The sequence below is a fragment of the Drosophila hydei genome, unplaced genomic scaffold, assembly GCF_003285905.1.
Source record: "Drosophila hydei strain 15085-1641.00,03,60 unplaced genomic scaffold, DhydRS2 tig00000508-arrow-arrow-pilon, whole genome shotgun sequence".
In the NCBI taxonomy this organism is placed as follows: domain Eukaryota; kingdom Metazoa; phylum Arthropoda; class Insecta; order Diptera; family Drosophilidae; genus Drosophila; species Drosophila hydei.
Genome location: NW_022045743.1, coordinates 27354 through 43581, shown reverse-complemented (window position 1 = coordinate 43581; position 16228 = coordinate 27354). Strand labels below are relative to the sequence as shown.

Here is a 16228-nt window from a genome sequence, read left to right as displayed (position 1 = left end):
ATTTTAATAAACAATTCAGATGTTTACAATAATGAGATCCTTCATGGACTATAACAAAACAAAAAAATATTAAATATAATTAAAATTAAATGTATGGCTTTTAGCCAATGAAGTAGAGCTGTCAAACTATCGATGGTTGCAACATTCAATAGTTTCGATGGTTTTGCATATATTATTCAATAGTATCGATAGTACTAAAAAACAAACTAAATAAATGCATATTTAAAAACAAAAATAAAAATTTTAATAAGCAATTCAGATGTTTACAATAATGAGATCCTTCATGGACTATAACAAAACAAAAAAATATTAAATATAATTAAAATTAAATGTATGGCTTTTAGCCAATGAAGTAGAGCTGTCAAACTATCGATGGTTGCAACATTCAATAGTTTCGATGGTTTTGCATATATTATTCAATAGTATCGATAGTACTAAAAAACAAACTAAATAAATGCATATTTAAAAACAAAAATAAAAATTTTAATAAACAATTCAGATGTTTACAATAATGAGATCCTTCATGGACTATAACAAAACAAAAAAATATTAAATATAATTAAAATTAAATGTATGGCTTTTAGCCAATGAAGTAGAGCTGTCAAACTATCGATGGATTGTTGGGATTGTACCTTTTCATGTTGTTCTTAGCCTTTGTTGAACATATCAGTTCATCAACACACAAAAATTGTTCCATAGGAACTTTTTTAAAATTTTTGTTTAGTTCATCTATTATTGGCCTGATTTTGAATAGCCGATCGTGACAGGAGTGTGACAAAGGCAGAGCATTATCATTGTTGTTAAAGTAAATGTGACGCCTCATCATCTCAAATGTTTTTTGCGACATAATATTCTGTATCGCTGGTACTCCAATTATTGTTGACCAATATTGAGTAATTCTTGGAAGACGCGAAATTGACATGTATAATATTATTCCAACAAACTGTCGAATATCTAAGGACGTAAAATTGACATGTGCGTTAGGGTCTTTTTGGCGAATATAAAGATTTGTTTCGATTGTAATTTCATCAAACAGGTTTTTTGGAAAAAGATACCAAAAAAATTGTATTGGCTCTGATAGTTCCATTAGTTCCGGATGCAACATAGTACTCCCGAGAAACTGCAGTTGATTTTCGTTCAAAATTAAACTGCGTTTTCTCCATAGCAAGTTTCTTTTCAGATCAGGGTTATTACTTTTAACATTTGGCTCAGAATCATCTACGAGATTTGAGTTTGAAACGTCTAAGGCATTACTCGGTGGATTTTGGTCATCGATGTCATCTTCATCCGTACTACCTGCATCTTTCTCATCTGGATAAAAATCGCTTTCTTCATCAGCAGAAAAGTCAAGTTCATCCTCGCTATCTAAACTGTTGAAATAATTTTCAACCTGTGAAGGTGTTAAACCTTTTCCTGACATATTTCCTGCGTAAGAAGTACTATTTATATATGTAGTCTCATAAAACACATACAACAAACCCAAGACAAGTTCTATGACACATAACAACAACATATAACCATATGACAACATATAATATAAACACAAACACTCTATGTTGCATAAATACAACAAAATAAATTCTGCACAATATAACTTCAAATACTTGTTTGATGTATATCTGCAACATACCGATTTTTCGAATCTACACACAATACACAACAAGAAACGTGAAAACTTGATAGCACATGCATTTGAAACATATTTACCTTTGTTTTTCTTAAGTTTTTCGTAAAGAAATATCTATATTTTTAATAAAATTTTGCAACACAATTTTTTCAGCGCACTCAACATGTGCTTCTCACAAAATTGGCGGGAAAGTGAACATATGTTTTACAAAACATCTAGAAATGTGCCCAAAGCAAATCATTTATAAAATACGTTTGTTTCAGATGTACAACATATAGCCACATTCGATTTTTTCGATTTGCATTGCGAAAAAATATCTTTTAAAGGGTATGTTGCAGATATGCAACACTGCCATATAAAGGGTTAAAAAACAAACTAAATAAATGCATATTTAAAAATAAAAATAAAAATTTTAATAAACAATTCAAATGCTTACAATAATGAGATCCTTCATGGACTATAACAAACCAAAAAAATATTAAATATAATTAAAATTAAATGTATGGCTTTTAGTCTTCTGCCAAGATCCAAGAGTTATGATGAAGAAAAAGAAGCATGTCCACATGCTTAGCTTTTAAGGCTCGTCGTTCCGTGATAATCTGTCCAACTTTGCTGAACAATCGCTCTGACTCAGTGGATGAGTGGGTGCCGCACTCGATTCGACACAACTGCTGACTGCATAGTGACTGGTTCAACTGAAACAAATGAATGTTTGGTGGTTTCAGTTCTGGCAGCCGCCCGTATCCACTCTTTATATGCAACCCAAACCTCTTGCATGGCTTCCTGAAATAAAAATTACAAAAAACGCACTTAGATAAATCCTCACACAAACACACATACATACACTATACATATACATACACTGTCATTGTCCAGCTGTACATGTATGGTTGCGCCTGCTGCGTAAACTCTGCTACATTGTACATGTATTAGCATTGTGCTGCCTGGATGCGTAAGCTCCACTGCTGACTGCATAGTGACTGGTGCAACTGCCATAACTTAGTAGAGAGCGCGAGAGAGTAAACAAGAAACAAATGAATTTTTGGTGGTTTCAGTTCTGGCAGCCGCCCGTATCCACTCTTTATATGCAACCCAAACCTCTTGCATGGCTTCCTGAAATAAAAATTACAAAAAACGCACTTAGATAAATCCTCACACAAACACACATACATACACTATACATATACATACACTGTCATTGTCCAGCTGTACATGTATGGTTGCGCCTGCTGCGTAAACTCTGCTACATTGTACATGTATTAGCATTGCGCCGCCTGGATGAGTAAGCTCCACTGCTGACTGCAAAGTGACTGGTGCACCTGCCATAACTTAGTAGAAAGCGCGAGAGAGTAAGCAACAAACAAATGAATTTTTGGTGGTTTCAGTTCTGGCAGCCGCCCGTATCCACTCTTTACATGCAACCCAAACCTCTTGCATGGCTTCCTGAAATAAAAATTACAAAAAAACGCACTTAGATAAATCCTCACACAAACACACATACATACACTATACATATACATACACTGTCATTGTCCAGCTGTACATGTATGGTTGCGCCTGCTGCGTAAACTCTGCTCCATTGTACATGTATTAGCATTGCGCCGCCTGGATGAGTAAGCTCCACTGCTGACTGCAAAGTGACTGGTGCACCTGCCATAACTTAGTAGAAAGCGCGAGAGAGTAAGCAAGAAACAAATGAATTTTTGGTAGTTTCAGTTCTGGCAGCCGCCCGTATCCACTCTTTACATGCAACCCAAACCTCTTGCATGGCTTCCTGAAATAAAAATTACAAAAAAAACGCACTTAGATAAATCCTCACTCAAACACACATACATACACTATACATATACATACACTGTCATTGTCCAGCTGTACATGTATGGTTGCGACTGCTGCGTAAACTCTGCTACATTGTACATGTATTAGCATTGTGCTGCCTGGATGTGTAAGCTCCACTGCTGACTGCATAGTGACTGGTGCAACTGCCATAACTTAGTAGAGAACGCGAGAGAGTAAGCAAGAAACAAATGAATTTTTGGTGGTTTCAGTTCTGGCAGCCGCCCGTATCCACTCTTTACATGCCATAACTTAGTAGAAAGCGCGAGAGAGTAAGCAAGAAACAAATGAATTTTTGGTAGTTTCAGTTCTGGCAGCCGCCCGTATCCACTCTTTACATGCAACCCAAACCTCTTGCATGGCTTCCTGAAATAAAATTTACAAAAAAAAACGCACTTAGATAAATCCTCACACAAACACACATACATACACTATACATAAACATACACTGTCATTGTCCAGCTGTACATGTATGGTTGCGCCTGCTGCGTAAACTCTGCTACATTGTACATGTATTAGCATTGTGCTGCCTGGATGTGTAAGCTCCACTGCTGACTGCATAGTGACTGGTGCAACTGCCATAACTTAGTAGAGAGCGCGAGAGAGTAAGCAAGAAACAAATGAATTTTTGGTGGTTTCAGTTCTGGCAGCCGCCCGTATCCACTCTTTATATGCAACCCAAACCTCTTGCATGGCTTCCTGAAATAAAAATTACAAAAAACGCACTTAGATAAATCCTCACACAAACACACATACATACACTATACATATACATACATTGTCATGTATGGTTGTGCTTGCTGCGTAAACTCTGCTCCACGCTGTGCCAAAAGGCACAGGTTCCATTAGTCCTAAAAGATCCCAAGGTATGTCGGCCATTGAAGTAGAGCTGAAAAACTATCCATGGTTGCAACATTCAATAGTTTCGATGGTTTTGCAACAATTATTCAATAGTATCGATAGTACTATCGAAAATATTTTCAAGTTAAAAAACAAACTAAATAAATGCATATTTAAAAATAGAAATAAAAATTTTAATAAACAATTCAGATGTTTACAATAATGAGATCCTTCATGGACTATAACAAAACAAAAAAATATTAAATATAATTAAAATTAAATGTATGGCTGTTAGCCAATGAAGTAGAGCTGTCAAATGAGATCCTTCATGGACTATAATAAAACAAAAATATATTAAATATAATTATAGATAAATGTATGGCTTTTAGCCAATGAAGTAGAGCTGTAAAACTATCGATGGTTGTAACATTCAATAGTTTCGATGGTTTTGCAACAATTATTCAATAGTATCGGTAGTACTATCGAAAATATTTTCAAGTTAAAAAACAAACTAAATAAATGCATATTTAAAAATAAAAATAAAAATTTTAATAAACAATTCAGATGTTTACAATAATGAGATCCTTCATGGACTATAACAAAACAAAAAAATATTAAATATTATTAAAATTAAATGTATGGCTTTTAGCCAATGAAGTAGAGCTGTAAAACTATCGATGGTTGCAACATTCAATAGTTTCGATGGTTTTGCATTAATTATTCAATAGTATCGATAGTACTATCGAAAATATTTTCAAGTTAATAAACAAACTAAATAAATGCATATTTAAAAATAAAAATAAAAATTTTAATAAACAATTCAGATGTTTACAATAATGAGATCCTTCATGGACTATAACAAAACAAAAAAATATTAAATATAATTAAAATTAAATGTATGGCTTTTAGCCAATGAAGTAGAGCTGTCAAACTATCGATGGTTGCAACATTCAATAGTTTCGATGGTTTTGCATATATTATTCAATAGTATCGATAGTACTAAAAAACAAACTAAATAAATGCATATTTAAAAACAAAAATAAAAATTTTAATAAGCAATTCAGATGTTTACAATAATGAGATCCTTCATGGACTATAACAAAACAAAAAAATATTAAATATAATTAAAACAAGTAAGAAAGCTCTAGTCGGGGTGCCCGACTAGGAGATACCCTGATCCCAGTCCTTTGAGTTTTGTAATATTTTCCGTAGTTTGTATCGAGTATTAAAAAAAAAAGAAAACAAATAAAAATCGACATTGCGAGACCAGGATTCGAACCCGGATTATTTGCGCAACGTGCACAAACTCTACCAACACCGCCACTTCATAACTAAAAAAAAAAAATAAATAAATAATATAAAACAATAAAAAACATTTCATCTCCTCTGGTCTCGAACCCGGACCAAGCTGCATCCGAGAGGTGCCTCTACCAACGCAGCCACTGCCCTTCTTACGCGAGCTGTTGCAAATTTGAACATAAGTAGCAGCTAATAATTCAGCACAATTCAATCGCAATTTCAATTCTTGGAATAGAAAAGTATACACGCATTTGAATGTATGTGTGCACACGCATAGGAAAAATGCGTGCGCGTGGCGCTGCTGACATGTGCTTTTGCAAATTGGCCAAACGTTTTGTTTAATAACTTCTGTTTTACTTAATGGATTTTAATGAAATTTTCAGCATATGATCTACATATCCTATTGGCTTGGTTGAGATGCAAACGCCTTCACATAATGGCCCTAGTTCCAACTAAACTTAAATTCTAAGAATTTGGGGGAATTTGGAGCCGGTATCCAAAATCCAACAAAAATCAAAATTGCATAAAATATACATAACACTAAATACAAAATTTGGAGGCTCTAGCTCTTAAGACGTTCGAGATATAATTTATTTACTGCATTTCAATAATGTTTTTATTCGATAACAATTAAATGCGAATAGTTATCGAATATTTGAAACAAACTTGACCTGCGCGTGCTATACACGGACCTACAAAAAAAATTTCAAGTCTCTAGCTCTTATAGATGCTGAGATCCACGCGTTCACACATACGGACAGACGGACAGACGGACAGACGGACAGACGGACAGACGGACAGACAGACAGACGGACAGGGCTCAATCGACTCGGCTTGTCGTCCTGATCAAGAATATATATACTTTATGGGGTCTGCCACGCCTCCTTCTGCCTGTTACATACATTTGCACAAAACCATTATACCCTGATTTCCCATTTTTAATGGGATCAGGGTATAATTAAATGTATGGCTTTTAGCCAATGAAGTAGAGCTGTCAAACTATCGATGGTTGCAACATTCAATAGTTTCGATGGTTTTGCATATATTATTCAATAGTATCGATAGTACTAAAAAACAAACTAAATAAATGCATATTTAAAAACAAAAATAAAAATTTTAATAAACAATTCAGATGTTTACAATAATGAGATCCTTCATGGACTATAACAAAACAAAAAAATATTAAATATAATTAAAATTAAATGTATGGCTTTTAGCCAATGAAGTAGAGCTGTCAAACTATCGATGGATTGTTGGGATTGTACCTTTTCATGTTGTTCTTAGCCTTTGTTGAACATATCAGTTCATCAACACACAAAAATTGTTCCATAGGAACTTTTTTAAAATTTTTGTTTAGTTCATCTATTATTGGCCTGATTTTGAATAGCCGATCGTGACAGGAGTGTGACAAAGGCAGAGCATTATCATTGTTGTTAAAGTAAATGTGACGCCTCATCATCTCAAATGTTTTTTGCGACATAATATTCTGTATCGCTGGTACTCCAATTATTGTTGACCAATATTGAGTAATTCTTGGAAGACGCGAAATTGACATGTATAATATTATTCCAACAAACTGTCGAATATCTAAGGACGTAAAATTGACATGTGCGTTAGGGTCTTTTTGGCGAATATAAAGATTTGTTTCGATTGTAATTTCATCAAACAGGTTTTTTGGAAAAAGATACCAAAAAAATTGTATTGGCTCTGATAGTTCCATTAGTTCCGGATGCAACATAGTACTCCCGAGAAACTGCAGTTGATTTTCGTTCAAAATTAAACTGCGTTTTCTCCATAGCAAGTTTCTTTTCAGATCAGGGTTATTACTTTTAACATTTGGCTCAGAATCATCTACGAGATTTGAGTTTGAAACGTCTAAGGCATTACTCGGTGGATTTTGGTCATCGATGTCATCTTCATCCGTACTACCTGCATCTTTCTCATCTAGATAAAAATCGCTTTCTTCATCAGCAGAAAAGTCAAGTTCATCCTCGCTATCTAAACTGTTGAAATAATTTTCAACCTGTGAAGGTGTTAAACCTTTTCCTGACATATTTCCTGCGTAAGAAGTACTATTTATATATGTAGTCTCATAAAACACATACAACAAACCCAAGACAAGTTCTATGACACATAACAACAACATATAACCATATGTATAAACACATAACAACATATAATATAAACACAAACACTCTATGTTGCATAAATACAACAAAATAAATTCTGCACAGTATAACTTCGAATACTTGTTTGATGTATATCTGCAACATACCGATTTTTCGAATCTACACACAATACACAACAAGAAACGTGAAAACTTGATAGCACATGCATTTGAAACATATTTACCTTTGTTTTTCTTAAGTTTTTCGTAAAGAAATATCTATATTTTTAATAAAATTTTGCAACACAATTTTTTCAGCGCACTCAACATGTGCTTCTCACAAAATTGGCGGGAAAGTGAACATATGTTTTACAAAACATCTAGAAATGTGCCCAAAGCAAATCATTTATAAAATACGTTTGTTTCAGATGTACAACATATAGCCACATTCGATTTTTTCGATTTGCATTGCGAAAAAATATCTTTTAAAGGGTATGTTGCAGATATGCAACACTGCCATATAAAGGGTTAAAAAACAAACTAAATAAATGCATATTTAAAAATAAAAATAAAAATTTTAATAAACAATTCAAATGCTTACAATAATGAGATCCTTCATGGACTATAACAAACCAAAAAAATATTAAATATAATTAAAATTAAATGTATGGCTTTTAGTCTTCTGCCAAGATCCAAGAGTTATGATGAAGAAAAAGAAGCATGTCCACATGCTTAGCTTTTAAGGCTCGTCGTTCCGTGATAATCTGTCCAACTTTGCTGAACAATCGCTCTGACTCAGTGGATGAGTGGGTGCCGCACTCGATTCGACACAACTGCTGACTGCATAGTGACTGGTTCAACTGAAACAAATGAATTTTTGGTGGTTTCAGTTCTGGCAGCCGCCCGTATCCACTCTTTATATGCAACCCAAACCTCTTGCATGGCTTCCTGAAATAAAAATTACAAAAAACGCACTTAGATAAATCCTCACACAAACACACATACATACACTATACATATACATACACTGTCATTGTCCAGCTGTACATGTATGGTTGCGCCTGCTGCGTAAACTCTGCTACATTGTACATGTATTAGCATTGTGCCGCCTGGATGTGTAAGCTCCACTGCTGACTGCATAGTGACTGGTGCACCTGTCATAACTTAGTAGAAAGCGCGAGAGAGTAAGCAAGAAACAAATGAATTTTTGGTGGTTTCAGTTCTGGCAGCCGCCCGTATCCACTCTTTATATGCAACCCAAACCTCTTGCATGGCTTCCTGAAATAAAAATTACAAAAAACGCACTTAGATAAATCCTCACACAAACACACATACATACACTATACATAAACATACATTTTCATTGTCCAGCTGTACATGTATGGTTGCGCCTGCTGCGTAAACTCTGCTACATTGTACATGTATTAGCATTGTGCCGCCTGGATGTGTAAGCTCCACTGCTGACTGCATAGTGACTGGTGCACCTGCCATAACTTAGTAGAAAGCACGAGAGAGTAAGCAAGAAACAAATGAATTTTTGGTGGTTTCAGTTCTGGCAGCCGCCCGTATCCACTCTTTATATGCAACCCAAACCTCTTGCATGGCTTCCTGAAATAAAAATTACAAAAAACGCACTTAGATAAATCCTCACACAAACACACATACATACACTATACATATACATACACTGTCATTGTCCAGCTGTACATGTATGGTTGCGCCTGCTGCGTAAACTCTGCTACATTGTACATGTATTAGCATTGCGCCGCCTGGATGAGTAAGCTCGACTGCTGACTGCAAAGTGACTGGTGCACCTGCCATAACTTAGTAGAAAGCGCGAGAGAGTAAGCAACAAACAAATGAATTTTTGGTGGTTTCAGTTCTGGCAGCCGCCCATATCCACTCTTTACATGCAACCCAAACCTCTTGCATGGCTTCCTGAAATAAAAATTACAAAAAAACGCACTTAGATAAATCCTCACACAAACACACATACATACACTATACATATACATACAATGTCATTGTCCAGCTGTACATGTATGGTTGCGCCTGCTGCGTAAACTCTGCTACATTGTACATGTATTAGCATTGTGCTGCCTGGATGCGTAAGCTCCACTGCTGACTGCATAGTGACTGGTGCAACTGCCATAACTTAGTAGAGAGCGCGAGAGAGTAAACAAGAAACAAATGAATTTTTGGTGGTTTCAGTTCTGGCAGCCGCCCGTATCCACTCTTTATATGCAACCCAAACCTCTTGCATGGCTTCCTGAAATAAAAATTACAAAAAACGCACTTAGATAAATCCTCACACAAACACACATACATACACTATACATATACATACACTGTCATTGTCCAGCTGTACATGTATGGTTGCGCCTGCTGCGTAAACTCTGCTACATTGTACATGTATTAGCATTGCGCCGCCTGGATGAGTAAGCTCCACTGCTGACTGCATAGTGACTGGTGCACCTGCCATAACTTAGTAGAAAGCGCGAGAGAGTAAGCAAGAAACAAATGAATTTTTGGTGGTTTCAGTTCTGGCAGAAATAAATGAATTTTTGGTAGTTTCAGTTCTGGCAGCCGCCCGTATCCACTCTTTACATGCAACCCAAACCTCTTGCATGGCTTCCTGAAATAAAAATTACAAAAAAACGCACTTAGATAAATCCTCACGCAAACACACATACATACACTATACATAAACATACACTGTCATTGTCCAGCTGTACATGTATGGTTGTGCCTGCTGCGTAAACTCTGCTACATTGTACATGTATTAGCATTGTGCCGCCTGGATGTGTAAGCTCCACTGCTGACTGCATAGTGACTGGTGCACCTGCCATAACTTAGTAGAAAGCGCGAGAGAGTAAGCAAGAAACAAATGAATTTTTGGTGGTTTCAGTTCTGGCAGCCGCCCGTATCCACTCTTTACATGCCATAACTTAGTAGAAAGCGCGAGAGAGTAAGCAAGAAACAAATGAATTTTTGGTAGTTTCAGTTCTGGCAGCCGCCCGTATCCACTCTTTACATGCAACCCAAACCTCTTGCATGGCTTCCTGAAATAAAAATTACAAAAAAAACGCACTTAGATAAATCCTCACACAAACACACATACATACACTATACATATACATACATTGTCATGTATGGTTGTGCTTGCTGCGTAAACTCTGCTCCACGCTGTGCCAAAAGGCACAGGTTCCATTAGTGCTAAAAGATCCCAAGGTATGTCGGCCATTGAAGTAGAGCTGAAAAACTATCCATGGTTGCAACATTCAATAGTTTCGATGGTTTTGCAACAATTATTCAATAGTATCGATAGTACTATCGAAAATATTTTCAAGTTAAAAAACAAACTAAATAAATGCATATTTTAAAATAAAAATAAAAATTTTAATAAACAATTCAGATGTTTACAATAATGAGATCCTTCATGGACTATAACAAAACAAAAAAATATTAAATATAATTAAAATTAAATGTATGGCTGTTAGCCAATGAAGTAGAGCTGTCAAATGAGATCCTTCATGGACTATAATAAAACAAAAATATATTAAATATAATTATAGATAAATGTATGGCTTTTAGCCAATGAAGTAGAGCTGTAAAACTATCGATGGTTGCAACATTCAATAGTTTCGATGGTTTTGCAACAATTATTCAATAGTATCGGTAGTACTATCGAAAATATTTTCAAGTTAAAAAACAAACTAAATAAATGCATATTTAAAAATAAAAATAAAAATTTTAATAAACAATTCAGATGTTTACAATAATGAGATCCTTCATGGACTATAACAAAACAAAAAAATATTAAATATTATTAAAATTAAATGTATGGCTTTTAGCCAATGAAGTAGAGCTGTAAAACTATCGATGGTTGCAACATTCAATAGTTTCGATGGTTTTGCATTAATTATTCAATAGTATCGATAGTACTATCGAAAATATTTTCAAGTTAATAAACAAACTAAATAAATGCATATTTAAAAATAAAAATAAAAAATTTAATAAACAATTCAGATGTTTACAATAATGAGATCCTTCATGGACTATAACAAAACAAAAAAATATTAAATATAATTAAAATTAAATGTATGGCTTTTAGCCAATGAAGTAGAGCTGTCAAACTATCGATGGTTGCAACATTCAATAGTTTCGATGGTTTTGCATATATTATTCAATAGTATAGATAGTACTAAAAAACAAACTAAATAAATGCATATTTAAAAACAAAAATAAAAATTTTAATAAACAATTCAGATGTTTACAATAATGAGATCCTTCATGGACTATAACAAAACAAAAAAATATTAAATATAATTAAAATTAAATGTATGGCTTTTAGCCAATGAAGTAGAGCTGTCAAACTATCGATGGTTGCAACATTCAATAGTTTCGATGGTTTTGCATATATTATTCAATAGTATCGATAGTACTAAAAAACAAACTAAATAAATGCATATTTAAAAACAAAAATAAAAATTTTAATAAACAATTCAGATGTTTACAATAATGAAATCCTTCATGGACTATAACAAAACAAAAAAATATTAAATATAATTAAAATTAAATGTATGGCTTTTAGCCAATGAAGTAGAGCTGTCAAACTATCGATGGATTGTTGGGATTGTACCTTTTCATGTGGTTCTTAGCCTTTGTTGAACATATCAGTTCATCAACACACAAAAATTGTTCCATAGGAACTTTTTTAAAATTTTTGTTTAGTTCATCTATTATTGGCCTGATTTTGAATAGCCGATCGTGACAGGAGTGTGACAAAGGCAGAGCATTATCATTGTTGTTAAAGTAAATGTGACGCCTCATCATCTCAAATGTTTTTTGCGACATAATATTCTGTATCGCTGGTACTCCAATTATTGTTGACCAATATTGAGTAATTCTTGGAAGACGCGAAATTGACATGTATAATATTATTCCAACAAACTGTCGAATATCTAAGGACGTAAAATTGACATGTGCGTTAGGGTCTTTTTGGCGAATATAAAGATTTGTTTCGATTGTAATTTCATCAAACAGGTTTTTTGGAAAAAGATATTGGCTCTGATAGTTCCATTAGTTCCGGATGCAACATAGTACTCCCGAGAAACTGCAGTTGATTTTCGTTCAAAATTAAACTGCGTTTTCTCCATAGCAAGTTTCTTTTCAGATCAGGGTTATTACTTTTAACATTTGGCTCAGAATCATCTACGAGATTTGAGTTTGAAACGTCTAAGGCATTACTCGGTGGATTTTGGTCATCGATGTCATCTTCATCCGTACTACCTGCATCTTTCTCATCTGGATAAAAATCGCTTTCTTCATCAGCAGAAAAGTCAAGTTCATCCTCGCTATCTAAACTGTTGAAATAATTTTCAACCTGTGAAGGTGTTAAACCTTTTCCTGACATATTTCCTGCGTAAGAAGTACTATTTATATATGTAGTCTCATAAAACACATACAACAAACCCAAGACAAGTTCTATGACACATAACAACAACATATAACCATATGTATAAACACATAACAACATATAATATAAACACAAACACTCTATGTTGCATAAATACAACAAAATAAATTCTGCACAATATAACTTCGAATACTTGTTTGATGTATATCTGCAACATACCGATTTTTCGAATCTACACACAATACACAACAAGAAACGTGAAAACTTGATAGCACATGCATTTGAAACATATTTACCTTTGTTTTTCTTAAGTTTTTCGTAAAGAAATATCTATATTTTTAATAAAATTTTGCAACACAATTTTTTCAGCGCACTCAACATGTGCTTCTCACAAAATTGGCGGGAAAGTGAACATATGTTTTACAAAACATCTAGAAATGTGCCCAAAGCAAATCATTTATAAAATACGTTTGTTTCAGATGTACAACATATAGCCACATTCGATTTTTTCGATTTGCATTGCGAAAAAATATCTTTTAAAGGGTATGTTGCAGATATGCAACACTGCCATATAAAGGGTTAAAAAACAAACTAAATAAATGCATATTTAAAAATAAAAATAAAAATTTTAATAAACAATTCAAATGCTTACAATAATGAGATCCTTCATGGACTATAACAAAACAAAAAAATATTAAATATAATTAAAATTAAATGTATGGCTTTTAGTCTTCTGCCAAGATCCAAGAGTTATGATGAAGAAAAAGAAGCATGTCTACATGCTTAGCTTTTAAGGCTCGTCGTTCCGTGATAATCTGTCCAGCTTTGCTGAACAATCGCTCTGACTCAGTGGATGAGTGGGTGCCGCACTCGATTCGACACAACTGGTGACTGCTTAGTGACTGGTTCAACTGAAACAAATGAATTTTTGGTGATTTAGTTCTGGCAGCCGCCCGTATCCACTCTTTATATGCAACCCAAACCTCTTGCATGGCTTCCTGAAATAAAAATTACAAAAAACGCACTTAGGTAAATCCTCACACAAACACACATACATACACTATACATATACATACATTGTCATTGTCCAGCTGTACATGTATGGTTGCGACTGCTGCGTAAACTCTGCTCCATTGTACATGTATTAGCATTGCGCCGCCTGGATGAGTAAGCTCCACTGCTGACTGCATAGTGACTGGTGCAACTGCCATAACTTAGTAGAGAGCGCGAGAGAGTAAGCAAGAAACAAATGAATTTTTGGTGGTTTCAGTTCTGGCAGCCGCCCGTATCCACTCTTTATATGCAACCCAAACCTCTTGCATGGCTTCCTGAAATAAAAATTACAAAAAACGCACTTAGATAAATCCTCACACAAACACACATACATACACTATACATATACATACACTGTCATTGTCCAGCTGTACATGTATGGTTGCGCCTGCTGCGTAAACTCTGCTACATTGTACATGTATTAGCATTGTGCCGCCTGGATGTGTAAGCTCCACTGCTGACTGCATAGTGACTGGTGCACCTGCCATAACTTAGTAGAAAGCGCGAGAGAGTAAGCAAGAAACAAATGAATTTTTGGTGGTTTCAGTTCTGGCAGCCGCCCGTATCCACTCTTTACATGCCATAACTTAGTAGAAAGCGCGAGAGAGTAAGCAAGAAACAAATGAATTTTTGGTAGTTTCAGTTCTGGCAGCCGCCCGTATCCACTCTTTACATGCAACCCAAACCTCTTGCATGGCTTCCTGAAATAAAAATTACAAAAAAAACGCACTTAGATAAATCCTCACACAAACACACATACATACACTATACATAAACATACACTGTCATTGTCCAGCTGTACATGTATGGTTGCGCCTGCTGCGTAAACTCTGCTACATTGTACATGTATTAGCATTGTGCTGCCTGGATGTGTAAGCTCCACTGCTGACTGCATAGTGACTGGTGCAACTGCCATAACTTAGTAGAGAGCGCGAGAGAGTAAGCAAGAAACAAATGAATTTTTGGTGGTTTCAGTTCTGGCAGCCGCCCGTATCCACTCTTTATATGCAACCCAAACCTCTTGCATGGCTTCCTGAAATAAAAATTACAAAAAACGCACTTAGATAAATCCTCACACAAACACACATACATACACTATACATATACATACATTGTCATGTATGGTTGTGCTTGCTGCGTAAACTCTGCTCCACGCTGTGCCAAAAGGCACAGGTTCCATTAGTGCTAAAAGATCCCAAACTGATGAAGCTGAAAAACTATCCATGGTTGCAACATTCAATAGTTTCGATGGTTTTGCAACAATTATTCAATAGTATCGATAGTACTATCGAAAATATTTTCAAGTTAAAAAACAAACTAAATAAATGCATATTTAAAAATAAAAATAAAAATTTTAATAAACAATTCAGATGTTTACAATAATGAGATCCTTCATGGACTATAACAAAACAAAAAAATATTAAATATAATTAAAATTAAATGTATGGCTGTTAGCCAATGAAGTAGAGCTGTCAAATGAGATCCTTCATGGACTATAATAAAACAAAAATATATTAAATATAATTATAGATAAATGTATGGCTTTTAGCCAATGAAGTAGAGCTGTAAAACTATCGATGGTTGCAACATTCAATAGTTTCGATGGTTTTGCAACAATTATTCAATAGTATCGGTAGTACTATCGAAAATATTTTCAAGTTAAAAAACAAACTAAATAAATGCATATTTAAAAATAAAAATAAAAATTTTAATAAACAATTCAGATGTTTACAATAATGAGATCCTTCATGGACTATAACAAAACAAAAAAATATTAAATATTATTAAAATTAAATGTATGGGTTTTAGCCAATGAAGTAGAGCTGTAAAACTATCGATGGTTGCAACTAATGTATTTAAATTTAAATGTATGGCTTTTAGCCAATGAAGTAGAGCTGTCAAACTATCGATGGTTGCAACATTCAATAGTTTCGATGGTTTTGCATATATTATTCAATAGTATCGATAGTACTAAAAAACAAACTAAATAAATGCATATTTAAAAACAAAAATAAAAATTTTAATAAACAATTCAGATGTTTACAAT

General features: G+C 34.3%; 2 protein-coding genes and 3 long non-coding RNA genes across 8 annotated transcripts; 3 read left to right on the top strand and 2 right to left on the bottom strand.

The window, feature by feature from the left end:
- Positions 1–657: 657 nt before the first annotated feature.
- Positions 658–1997, top strand: LOC115483144. The gene is made up of 3 exons (XR_003944262.1): positions 658–975; positions 1037–1429; positions 1781–1997. It is a non-coding gene; the product is annotated as an uncharacterized LOC115483144 (long non-coding RNA).
- Positions 1998–2135: 138 nt separating this feature from the next.
- Positions 2136–4369, bottom strand: LOC115483151. Of its 3 annotated transcripts, none has more exons than XR_003944266.1 (3): positions 3911–3932; positions 3815–3829; positions 2136–2322 (listed from the first exon to the last, which is right to left on the bottom strand). XR_003944266.1 is itself a non-coding variant. In XM_030224313.1 (3 exons), exons 1-3 carry the CDS (start codon positions 4340–4342, stop codon positions 2137–2139), a joined length of 303 nt encoding a protein of 100 aa, XP_030080173.1. In that variant the 5' UTR covers positions 4343–4369; the 3' UTR covers position 2136. The 3 variants fall into 3 exon arrangements, 2 of the variants coding, with proteins under 2 accessions (XP_030080173.1, XP_030080174.1); XM_030224313.1 differs by lacking the exons at positions 3815–3829; positions 3911–3932 and adding exons at positions 4148–4162; positions 4241–4369; XM_030224314.1 differs by lacking the exons at positions 3815–3829; positions 3911–3932 and adding exons at positions 4148–4162; positions 4224–4365.
- Positions 4370–6892: 2523 nt separating this feature from the next.
- LOC115483142 lies at positions 6893–8244 on the top strand. Its single transcript, XR_003944260.1, has 3 exons — positions 6893–7210; positions 7272–7664; positions 8028–8244. It is a non-coding gene; the product is annotated as an uncharacterized LOC115483142 (long non-coding RNA).
- Positions 8245–8382: 138 nt separating this feature from the next.
- Positions 8383–10975, bottom strand: LOC115483149. Of its 2 annotated transcripts, none has more exons than XM_030224308.1 (3): positions 10852–10975; positions 10757–10771; positions 8383–8569 (listed from the first exon to the last, which is right to left on the bottom strand). In XM_030224308.1, exons 1-3 carry the CDS (start codon positions 10951–10953, stop codon positions 8384–8386), a joined length of 303 nt encoding a protein of 100 aa, XP_030080168.1. In that variant the 5' UTR covers positions 10954–10975; the 3' UTR covers position 8383. The 2 variants fall into 2 exon arrangements, with proteins under 2 accessions (XP_030080168.1, XP_030080169.1); XM_030224309.1 differs by having other exon boundaries at positions 10835–10974.
- Positions 10976–12354: 1379 nt separating this feature from the next.
- On the top strand, positions 12355–13714 carry LOC115483141. Its single transcript, XR_003944259.1, has 3 exons — positions 12355–12524; positions 12886–13134; positions 13498–13714. It is a non-coding gene; the product is annotated as an uncharacterized LOC115483141 (long non-coding RNA).
- The last annotated feature ends 2514 nt before the right edge of the window (positions 13715–16228 follow it).